The sequence below is a fragment of the Populus euphratica genome, unplaced genomic scaffold (assembly GCF_000495115.2).
Source record: "Populus euphratica unplaced genomic scaffold, PopEup_1.0 scaffold76.1, whole genome shotgun sequence".
Lineage (NCBI taxonomy): Eukaryota > Viridiplantae > Streptophyta > Magnoliopsida > Malpighiales > Salicaceae > Populus > Populus euphratica.
The window spans coordinates 807874-819473 of record NW_011499890.1 but is presented as its reverse complement, the minus strand read 5'-3'; the positions used below and the strand labels follow the sequence as shown (position 1 = coordinate 819473).

Here is an 11600-nt window from a genome sequence, read left to right as displayed (position 1 = left end):
TTTAAAATTTTATCCCTAAAGCAATATAGAAAGAATCAAAGAGATTGACATTAATTTAAACATGTAATTCACAGGCTGCCTCTTAACTATCTGCAGTTTCAGACTCCCAGTAATGGAACTCATTACATAGGATAATAATCTACATGTTAACAGACTAACATTTCAAGTATAGTCTTTGAAAAGGTTTTCTTATTGCATCAACCAGAAGATGCAATATCAATGGCTACCTAAACAAAAAGAAGGATTCAAGCCAATCTTCTGATCCCAAAAAAGAAAGGGGAGCTTGACAATGAGAGCTCAGCTCAGCTTTAACCAAGAATGACAGCCAAGAAAAATCTTTTAACTGATTTCATTTTTAGAAATCTTTGGTTGGTTGTGAGCTTTGAGAGATCCTTTTATTTAGGACTTCCACTTGTGTTTTTCTGTTCTTCTCCTGATTCATGGGTTGACAGGGGACAAAAACGAAAGAAAAACAGGTATAGGGAGTCAGAGACAGTTACTATTGCTGCAAGAGATTGGACCTGCAAGATCTTAGCCCATTGTTTTACTCCATATCTCCATTTTATTTCATTTCCTTGCAGGCCTTGGCGTCGGTGGAAACTGAGATTTTTTTTAGCTCCTGATTCCCATCTCCTAGTCTCATTCTCGTGTTAAAAGGCACGGAGACTGTTAAAAGATTTTTCTTTTTCAACGTTCTTGCGATGCAGGACTCAATTTATTTATTTTTTTGGTTACAAAAGAAAAATAATAGAAGTTAAACATTTTTTTCTTCTTAGAAATGCAATAAAGAGAATAAGCAGTGATTGGCCATGATACTATCCTCCCTTTATTCTTTTTTTCTTCTTAGAATGCAATATTTTTAGATAATCGTGTTTTCCTGGGTTAAATATTTTGTATTTTAATAAAAAATTATATATATAAGTTTTTTAACATGTTTCGTAGTTAAAAAAATTTTAAGTGAAAATTAAAAAGTTTATGTCTATACATAATCAAATAAATAAGAAATTATGCATGTTAATCATAGTTTTTAAACCCGGTTTGATCTAAGATCTGAGTTTTGATTGGGTCACTGAGTTGTTTTGGTCAATTTTTTAATCCAAACAACGTTGTTTTAGTAAAAAATAAAAATCAAACGTTGCAACCAAATTTTTGATTAGATCAATCCATCAGATTAGTCAGGTCACCCTAGGTTTTGCCTTTTTCTATTTGTTTTGGTCAATTTTTTAATCCAAACAATGTTGTTTTAGTAAAAACCAAAAATCAAACGTTGCAACTAAATTTTTAATTGGATCAATCCATCAGATTAGCCGGGTCACCCTAGGTTTTGCTTTTTTTCTATTTTTTCTTAAACTCGATCTGGTTTCAACCTCGGATACCGGGTCGACCTGCTGGGCCGAGTTAGGTTTAAAAATTATGATGTTAATAAATAAAAAAATCATAAATTATAATTAAAAATAAAACTTGAAAAATTAAGAAACATATATAAATTAAGATAAAAAAATATTAAAAATTATAATTAAAAATAAAATTTAAAAAATTAAGAAACCATTAAGATGTTAGATTTTGTAAAATGAGACACTTATCAAGTTGTGCTTGTTAAATTTATTTATTATAATATTTTTTATTTAATTAAATGATAATAGAAATAGATATATATTAAATTGATTAAATAAAATAAAATAAGAATTATGCAAGTTTTTTATTTTAAAAATAAATCTTATCTATATAAAATATTAAAAAAATAATATTGATTAATTAGAAAAATATTTTCAAAAATTAAATGTATATACAATAACAAAAAAATAATAATTATCATTTAAAAAAAACTCTCTAAACAAAATAAAAGAAATGAGAGATATTAATCTAAATATAAATAAAATTAATAATTTAAAAAAATATATTAAAAAACATTAATTTTAAGAAATAAAAAATAATAATTTAAAAATACAAAGTGTTGCTACTTCGAGCTCTTTTTTTAGAGCCCACATGATTGGGCTATTTTTTTATATATATTTAGAGCCCCCTCCCTGTATATTTTTTTTAAAAAAATATTAGATGACACATCTTTCATATTGTCCAATTTTCAAGCATTATGGTAGTGGAAACCAGGATTAATGGTTTTTTACTACCGAAAAACTATATTTTTAATTTATTTTTTTATCTAAAATACTTAGAAAATATTATAAACAACTTGATAAATAGATTCATAATCTAAAAAAAATTAAAAAATCATTTTAAAACTCAAAATCAAAATTTTTACCAAGATTAGATCAAATTTGTTTTTTAATGGCAATACCAAGGTAAAAAACCCTAATCTAAGATCGATCCCAATATAAATTTTCTTTCTTTAACACTAAATTTTGCTGACTTTCTCTCACATTTCTTACACCAAGCACTAAAAATTTTGGAATTAAAATTGATTTTTTCCTTTAATTTTAGAAACTAAAAAAACCCTATTTATAATTTAATTTGTAAAGTATGTGGACTGTAATAAATATTTTTTTCAAACTTTTTAAACACCCATTCCCTACATGTATTCTAGTTTGGTCCCTCATTTTTCAATTCTCTAATTTCTTAACAAATTAGCTTATAATTTGATCTAATAAAAACTACATTAAAAAATAAATAAATAAAAACTTTGTGAATAGTTTGTCAACAGGTAAAGGGGATCCACTACTGCATAGCAAATCTCTCCTATTTTATATTTTTTTTAGTTAATGTTTTTTTTTTTTAAACAAAGCAAGCATCACGTAATAGATTATTTTCAGAGGAGAGACCTAAATGGGCAAACCAATGGGCGATTATGGACACAAATGGGCTTAACTTGAGTGTCTCGGAAGCCACCAAAACAAGGAGTGTAGAACATATTCTTTGTAGATATTTTTTAAAAATATTTTCTATTTAAAAAAATTAAATTAATATTTAAAATATTTTTTTATAATTATAAAAAAATAAAAAGTATTTTCCATCCACTTTCCGTTGAAAGAACCAATATTATATAATATTATAATAATTATTTATAGAATTGGATTTATAAATTTTAAAATTATCTTAATTTTTCTGGCTAAATATATTAAAGTTTTATTTATTTTTGTGTTTTAAAAATATTTTTAAAATTTTTATTTTTATTTTTTATTTAATTTAAATTAATCCTTTTTATATTTTCAAATTACTTTAATATACTAATATAAAACATAATTACTTTTAAAAAACATATTTTTAAATAAAAATCACTTTAAAATACAACAAACATCCATTCCCCCCCAAGCATTCTAAATCAAAGAAAGTTTGTGTGACCGGGGACTGATCTGTAATTATCCTTAATAACACGGGGTAAATTTATTACCATATCCAGCAGCATTCTTTCTTTAATATCTCCCTTTCGCTGCAATATCTTCCTAACCAAAAAAAATCTCTTTTTGTAGCAGGAAACACGTATAACTAAATTTCATGCGTACCCAATCGGTTCTTTATATCTGTTATGTTAAGTAGGGTTTCAAAACAAATCAATTTCAAAGATGCTAGAAACTCTAAGACCAATAACATACATTTCTGCTACGTCTACTGTTAAATTTCAATGTTGTAGACTCCAATCTAGGGTTTTCCACCACCGTTTTATCCCTGTTAATAGTTCCCTTACTTTGCCTTCAATTAACCCTAAATCCTTCAATTTTTTATCGAATACCAAAATCAGAGACTATAAAATCTTAGCCAGATGTCAAGATAGTGATTCTACCGAGAAAACAAGCACCGAAACCGAGCCACAAAACAACCCGCCGCCATCACCGTCACCTTCGAATTCAGGGTCAAAGCAGAAGAGAGAGAAGCAAGGGAAAAGCCAATGGTGGTTTTCCAAGAAGCAGAATTGGAAATGGCAACCTTTAATTCAAGCGCAAGAAATTGGTGTCTTGCTTTTGCAATTAGGGATTGTTATGTTCGTTATGCGGTTGCTTCGACCCGGGATTCCTTTGCCCGGGTCCGAGCCAAGGCAACCCACTACTTTTGTCAGCGTGCCTTATAGTGAGTTTTTGGGTAAAATTAGCGGTAATCAAGTGCAAAAAGTGGAGGTTGATGGTGTGCATATAATGTTTAAGTTGAAAGATGAAGGAGTTAGTGGTCAAGAGAGTAGCAGTGAAGTGGTTGATAGCAAGTTTCAAGACTCGGAATCTTTGTTAAGGAGTGTGACGCCTACTATGAAAAAGATTTTGTATACTACGACGAGGCCTACTGATATTAAGACTCCGTATGAGAAAATGCTGGAGAATCAGGTGGAGTTTGGTTCGCCTGATAAGAGGTCCGGCGGATTCTTGAATTCAGCATTGGTGAGTTTTTACTGGAAGTTAGTTATGATTTGATGTTCTTGATTTTTGAAGTTAATTAGGAGCAATTGGTTTAAATCTTGTCCTCTTTAATTTCGTTTCCAAGTTTGCTAGTTGAGTTTGATACAACAAGTGCAAGTTTATGTCTTACATTAGTTTGATTTTTAAGAGCATTACTAGAGTAGACTAGCATTGATGTTAAAAATAGGAAGCACGCATCCATTCGATAGGGATTGGACATTTACGAACTGATTGAGAGAAGCAAATTTTTATCCTTGAAATTTAATTATCTGGGGTTCTGTTTCCCTGGGAGATACTGTTATGTACATTAATTGTTAAATAGTTGGTTATGGAACCTAGATTGATTCCCACTTATTAAATTGTACTTTTTAACAGAATTCTCATTAGAACTGGCGATTTGAAAACCCACATAGGGAATTTGCAGCATTTTTTTAGCTAATTTCCTCATTGTTGCTTCTCTATTAGCATGACTTATATCACATTTCTTCATGTGAGTTAACCTTTTTCTCTCTGATGTTGTTCTTGTCTTCTACCCCATTTATGTTGATCATGGATCGCTAGCATTTGTCTAGCATGATGCATGGGTTATTGCTTGTTTTTTTTGTTCTTTGGATAAAAGTTAAATGTTATTAGAGGAAAATGAAGGGAAGAATACAACAAGGGGGATAAGATGTGGCATGGGGTGATCACAATAATGAGAATCTAGATATTTGACTGTCAACATCTTACTTAATATTAACTGAGGAAACTCCCCTGAAAACCCCAACGATAGGAAAAAAAAAAAAAAACTTCCCTTAACAATAGCTCAAATTAAAGAATAGGGGGAAAAAAAAAAGAACTTCCCTTAACAATAGCTCAAATTAAAGCGATCATTGAAAATTCTTGGATTTATTTTCATCCAAATGTGCCACCCAACTTTGGACACTGCACATCTCTCTCATATCTGCATGCACAGTTGTGCAGTCATTTGTTCTTGTTGCACTGTACTAGGCATGTGTTAGAAGGGGAAAATAAGTTCATCATATGCCTTGAAAGTTGGAAAGAAATGTTATAAGTTTTATGATGTGTTGTTGCAGGAGTTATCTCACTGTATGAGGCTTAACTTCACTTACTTTCTTCTGTTCCTTTTAGATAGCTTTGTTCTACGTAGCTGTGCTTGCAGGGCTTCTTCAACGTTTCCCTGTTACCTTTTCTCAGGTGTGAACCTTCATCCTACCTTCTCATTTGTCTTGAACCTAATGCAATGTAGCAAGATTTTGAGTGGATCTATGTAAAGTTGTGCAGCATACAGCTGGTCAGGTTAGGAACCGCAAGTCTGGGGGTTCTGGAGGTTCAAAAGTGTCCGAGCAAGGTGAAACAATAACTTTTGCTGATGTTGCTGGGGTTGATGAAGCTAAAGAAGAGCTAGAAGAAATTGTGGTATGTTATATTGGATCTATTTGTTACTCCTAGTGGACCATCATGCCTTGCTTGGTTTCCTGAATCCACCCTACTAATTCAGGAAATGATCTTTACTTGCTGATGTTTACTGTGCAGGAATTTCTCAGGAATCCAGACAGGTATGCAAGACTTGGTGCTCGTCCTCCTCGAGGTGTTCTCCTGGTGAGTAAAGAAAGAAAAGCTTGATATGGAAGTTTATTGCCTGAAAACATGTTGACTGTTGATCATATCTCTGCAAAAATCACCTAATTAGTTGTACATGTCAAATTTGCTGGTCTCAGTTAAAATAAACTGCCATGCATGACTCCACCCAATCATCTCATTGTCCTCTTCAATGTTCATCTGATCAGACAATTTACAAAGATAACATGAGAAAGTAAACTCTGAACCCAAAAACTGGATAGTTGTTTATAGACATTCATTCTCTTTCACCAACCACTGTATTAGCAGTGATTCTATTCCTTAAATATAAATGCTGTATTTTATCACTCTTGCACGCTGGGTTTCCCTAATTTTGTTATTGCTTAGTTCCCCAACCACTGCTGGCATGCGTGTGTGCTGAAATATTGTGTGATGACTGGCCTGATCCGAGAAGATAAATATAAGAGGCTGCAATGATTGACTCCTTAGTTCAAATTTTTCATAAGTTTAGTGAGAATTATATGTCTGTCCTACAGGTGGGCCTTCCTGGGACAGGTAAGACTCTTCTAGCAAAGGCTGTTGCTGGAGAAGCTGAAGTTCCCTTTATAAGTTGTTCTGCAAGTGAATTTGTTGAGTTGTATGTCGGCATGGGTGCCTCCCGTGTGCGAGATCTCTTTGCCCGGGCAAAGAAGGAGGCACCATCAATAATATTTATTGATGAGGTAAGATTATGAGAATCCTTATTTTGTTTGGACATTAAATGTTTTAAGACCTTGGACTTCTTAACGTGAGTTACATTTTTCCTTGTGCAGATAGATGCTGTGGCTAAAAGTCGTGATGGAAAATACCGCATTGTTAGCAATGATGAAAGGGAGCAGACTTTGAATCAGTTGCTCACTGTATGCTTCTTGTTTGAAAGTCTTTTCATTTCTGAAACATCCTCACTATGTCATTGTTGAAGTTGAAATGTTTGAAATGCATTGCAGGAGATGGATGGGTTTGATAGCAACTCTGCTGTTATTGTTCTTGGTGCAACAAATCGCTCAGACGTGTTAGACCCTGCACTTCGCCGACCAGGAAGATTTGATCGTGTGGTTATGGTTTGTACTTTGATTCACTTGTATCTTGGCAGGACACATACACTCTGTATAGTTCAACTATGTCCGATGTCTTAGGAATTTGTCTGATTTTTCGTCATTAGGTGGAAACACCTGATAGGAATGGAAGAGAAGCCATCTTAAAAGTACATGTTTCCAAGAAAGAACTGCCTCTGGGAGAGGATGTTAACCTCAGTGACATTGCCTCTATGACTACTGGTTTAACTGGGTATTCCCCCCTTGATTGATATTAGATCTTCTATCTCTTATTTCTGGCAAAATTAGCTTGTGTGACCTTTTGAATTCTTACATCATGCAGGGCAGATCTTGCAAATCTGGTAAACGAAGCTGCTTTGTTGGCTGGAAGGAAAAACAAAGTAGTAGTGGAGAAATTTGATTTCATTCAGGCAGTGGAGCGGTCAATAGCTGTAATTCCCTCTCTCTTACTATGTGTGTTTGTGTGTTTCGGGAAGGTGATGGGGTGCAGGAAATTTGTGATCAATTTTCTTGTTTTCTCTGGTGTTGCTCTTCTTGTTTGATTTATAGTTTAGACATTTTTATTTGTTGACAAGAGATTGACAATTAATAAAAATTTAACCTCTCAGATTTTAGTTCCTGTTGGTGATTTAGGACAGCTATTATAGAACTCCCAAAAAGACATGTAGGACACCTACAGAAAGTTTTTGAGTGACTTTTACCTAGGTTTTCAATGGCCAAAGTGTTTATATGTGTTAACACTTCTTGTTAATGAGGTAAAAGTTGATATTGATTCACCAAGAAAAATCAAGATTTGCCATATGTTCTGCATCAATGCTATGACAGCGCTTTGGGGTTTTTCTTCCTTTCTCATTCTGAAAGATTGATAGATAATTAGGGTTTACCGTGTGAAGTTTTTTACTAAGGGTTGTTTTGATGGAGCAAGTTAATTTGATATCTGATGCTTATGAAATCAAAGTCTGTGCTGCACATGTAGATTTTCCTAAGGCATCACAGCCAAGGTCCCATGAGCATTACCTGTGGAAGTAGGGTTGCATTTAACAGTCCTGAAGAGAGCATTTGAAATTTCTGCACAATTGCTGTGGAATTGAAAAAATTACGTAACTGTATGAAATTCAGGATTTCTTGTAATCGTGAATGTATATGGACTTCCCTAAAATGGGAAATGCAACTGTGCAGGATATGTAATAAGACCCACAAACATTTGTAGTCCAGATCTAAGACCCAACACAAATAACTTAGCTGATAGCTGTGAATATAATTTCAAATACCTGTGATTTATAAAATTTAAGAAAACTTTATTTAAAGTAAACAACAAGCATGTTCAGCTAAATAAATATAAAACAGGACTCCAAGCTAATTCAACGAGACTACAGAAGGCCCCTGGAGGCTCTACAGTTGTTTAGAGCGAAATTTGCTATTATGCAGAAGGCCCTTTGTTCTACAACTGTTGGGTGATCTTTGCTGCTTTTATCTGTATCTTCAAATACTTTGAGCCTGAATATAATGTTATCTGCTACAAGCTTGGAGAGCATTTTCCACTTGTCTGTCTTTGCATTACTCAAGCTCCTCTGTTTTGCAAGTATTAATGTGTATTATACTCTACTATCTACTTATAATTCAGACCACTTTCTATGTTTTCTTGATTTTGGTGACTTTGTGCTCTAAGATACCAAGGGTCCCTTCTTCCCTGACTCCTTTGATGGTCATAAATAGTCAGCTATAATTGAAAAAAAAAAAATTGAGTTTTTAAACCTTGAGTATAATGGAAGAACTGAACCAATTATTTGTTCTCATAGGGCATTGAGAAGAAGACTGCCAAGTTGCAAGGAAGTGAGAAGGCTGTGGTTGCACATCATGAAGCTGGCCATGCAGTAGTAGGTACTGCTGTTGCTAATATTCTTACTGGACAGCCACGCGTAGAGGTAATAAACATCACAGGAACTCAACTGTTTGGTGTAGGTTTCTATATTTGTTACTTTTCACAGTATTAATTTGCAAATTGTGAAGCTGTATCCATGGAAATTATGACACCCTTAATGGCATATCCATACTGGTGTCATGTTGTCACGTGCGCGAGGACATTACTTGAGCCCAAAAACGATGTTATAATTGATTGTTAACTGCATTTTCAGTTTTTTCTTGTCTGATTTTCTAATTGGCCTGGGATATAGGCTTTCATGGAGAAATTTTTTACATATGGAATACTGGGAGATCCAAATCCTATTAGTTGTTTGCACACATAATTGTAGAGTCATTGAACTGAACTATCCAATGAAAAAAAATTTCTAATCTTCTAGGAAGATAAATAGATGGAGGTAAATACCAGTAACTTTGCTAATATTGAAAAGTAATATGGTTTTTTATTAGAACGACTGCCTGGGTTTTTGTGGGCATATGAACTTACAAAGAGTTAGAAATGGAACATCATATTTGGACCACTTAGCATTGCCCAAATGGTATGGATAACACAGTAACAATTACTTCTTTCCATGTCATTAGAAGTTGAGCATATTACCAAGGTCAGGAGGGGCTTTGGGCTTTACATATACACCCCCAACAAACGAGGATAGATATTTGCTCTTCATTGATGAGTTGCGTGGCCGCTTGGTTACTCTTCTTGGAGGACGGGCAGCAGAAGAAGTTGTTTATTCAGGTCGTGTCTCGACAGGTGCCCTGGATGATATTCGGCGGGCTACTGATATGGCATACAAAGCAGTAGCTGAATATGGTCTTAATCAGACAATAGGTCCTGTGTCTCTAGCAACACTTTCTGGAGGAGGGATGGATGAATCTGGAGCTGCTCCATGGGGAAGGGATCAGGTGTTGTGTTATTTAAAATTCATTTCCTTCACAAGTAGTCTGCTTAAAAACTGACTTGAAATTGAACACCACAGGGGCATCTTGTTGATCTTGTTCAAAGAGAGGTGAAAGCATTGCTGCAATCTGCCCTTGATGTAGCACTTTCTGTTGTGCGTGCTAATCCAACTGTCTTGGAGGGGCTTGGTGCCCATCTGGAAGGTAGTTCTTGCTGCCATTTAAATTCACTACCAGAGTGTGCAATGCATTATATTATTGATGAATTGCCAAGTTGTAGTCCAATAATTGCTGCACATCCTTTTTATTAGGACTTTTAATATGCCTACGCATCTAGTTGAACTTTTAAATTTTTAATATGCCATACCATTAACTATGGTTAATTTTAAAATTGTGAAACTGTGTAAGTGGTTTTTGCGTGTACTTTTTCCTCTATGCATTACATTAGATAACATAATTTGTATTTGTTATCGGATTCTATCCAGGTTACCCAGCCCACAGAAGTTGATGTAGATTAGATTCTGGATTTGCGTATTGAATTGTTTGTGATGCTGAATTACTGTATATTCAGTGTTTGTATTGTTTCGAAGAGTTGCTACCTGTAATTTGCATGTTCTGACATTTGCTCTTTTTTTTCTACTGGTTCAGAGAAAGAGAAAGTAGAAGGTGAGGAGCTGCAAGAGTGGTTGAAGTTGGTAGTTGCTCCAAAAGAGCTAGCTCTCTTTGTCGAAGGCAAGCAAGAGTCATTTCTCCCGCTAAAAGCAGGCACCTAATGAACAGTGATTGTGCTCTCAGCTTTTCACCATCATGCAAACAATGGAGCTAGCCTGTAGTGCCTCAAGCCATTATAATATGAACTTAATGGCATAAACTCTGAACGCCTACAGCATTATGTTTCAATGAGGTAAATTTTTGATGTCATTTTAACATTACTGGCCCAAATGCAGAAGAAATGGGGGAAAGCTGAATATCTGCTGCTTGCTGCTGCCGGAGCTTAGCCAAGTCTCTCACCATCTTGACATTGCCCCCCTTTACACTACTGGTTGGTTTTGAATTCTGGTGTCCATTGGCAATTATTTAAGTTGTTACAGTTTCAGGTCTTTGGCAATTGTAACCTTTTTTTTTTTTCAAGTTGTATAAATGATTATTCTGTGAAAATAACATAATAATATGTCAAAGAAGCTGTTTTGGTGACAAACACTGTGCATATTTTCTCACAGGAATTATACAAGTCCTATCCATGTTACAGATTCTTGCATCTGAAAGTTGGGTGGAACCTCATTGTTTAGCACCATCAGATGTGAAGATGAAACTCCATTGAAATGATGATAACTGGTTCATAGCTGATGTCATGCTTTCTGTTTCACCATAGGAGAGGAACTCGATCAGCCTGCCAAAAGCAAGTGTTTGTCTGGGGACCGATAATGGGGAACTGACATTAATTGGATAAACATTGGACGAATAACTAAAATGAAGAACTAGAAGTTAAATATCAGTCTGAGTTCTGTATCCGCCATCCACGGTTATTTGGTCGGGTCGTCAGGCTATAGGGAAGGGAAGAAGACAAGTGCAGGGGTCCCTAAACACTTCTGCACCTTTTTTTCTTTATTTTTTTTTTTATTAATGTGGATGTCCGGATTAGCTTGCGTGTATCTCGACTAATCTCACGGTCTAACTAGATATTTTGCAAGCCCAGCAGACAAATAAAACATCACAGGAGTAACAGCAGGTCCTGCACTTTTTTTTTTTTTTTTTTTTTTTTTTTTAT

General features: G+C 34.3%; 1 protein-coding gene across 1 annotated transcript; it reads left to right on the top strand.

Moving 5' to 3' along the window:
* The first annotated feature begins 3359 nt into the window (after positions 1–3359).
* Positions 3360–11030, top strand: LOC105131073 (ATP-dependent zinc metalloprotease FTSH 7, chloroplastic-like). The gene is made up of 13 exons (XM_011033846.1): positions 3360–4322; positions 5472–5537; positions 5625–5759; positions 5877–5942; positions 6458–6643; positions 6734–6820; positions 6908–7021; positions 7123–7247; positions 7338–7446; positions 8815–8940; positions 9518–9838; positions 9913–10036; positions 10481–11030. The coding sequence occupies exons 1-13, from the start codon at positions 3519–3521 to the stop codon at positions 10603–10605; spliced, it is 2388 nt and encodes a 795-aa protein (XP_011032148.1). The 5' UTR covers positions 3360–3518; the 3' UTR covers positions 10606–11030.
* Positions 11031–11600: the final 570 nt, after the last annotated feature.

Bases quoted from the DNA above. Each gene is read 5' to 3' on its own strand.
- LOC105131073 (XM_011033846.1), top strand. From the start codon at position 3,519: ATGCTAGAAACTCTAAGACCAATAACATACATTTCTGCTACGTCTACT. The intron at 6,644-6,733 runs GTAAGATTATGA...TTCCTTGTGCAG, and splicing joins CAATAATATTTATTGATGAG to ATAGATGCTGTGGCTAAAAG. The intron at 9,839-9,912 runs GTGTTGTGTTAT...TGAACACCACAG, and splicing joins CTCCATGGGGAAGGGATCAG to GGGCATCTTGTTGATCTTGT.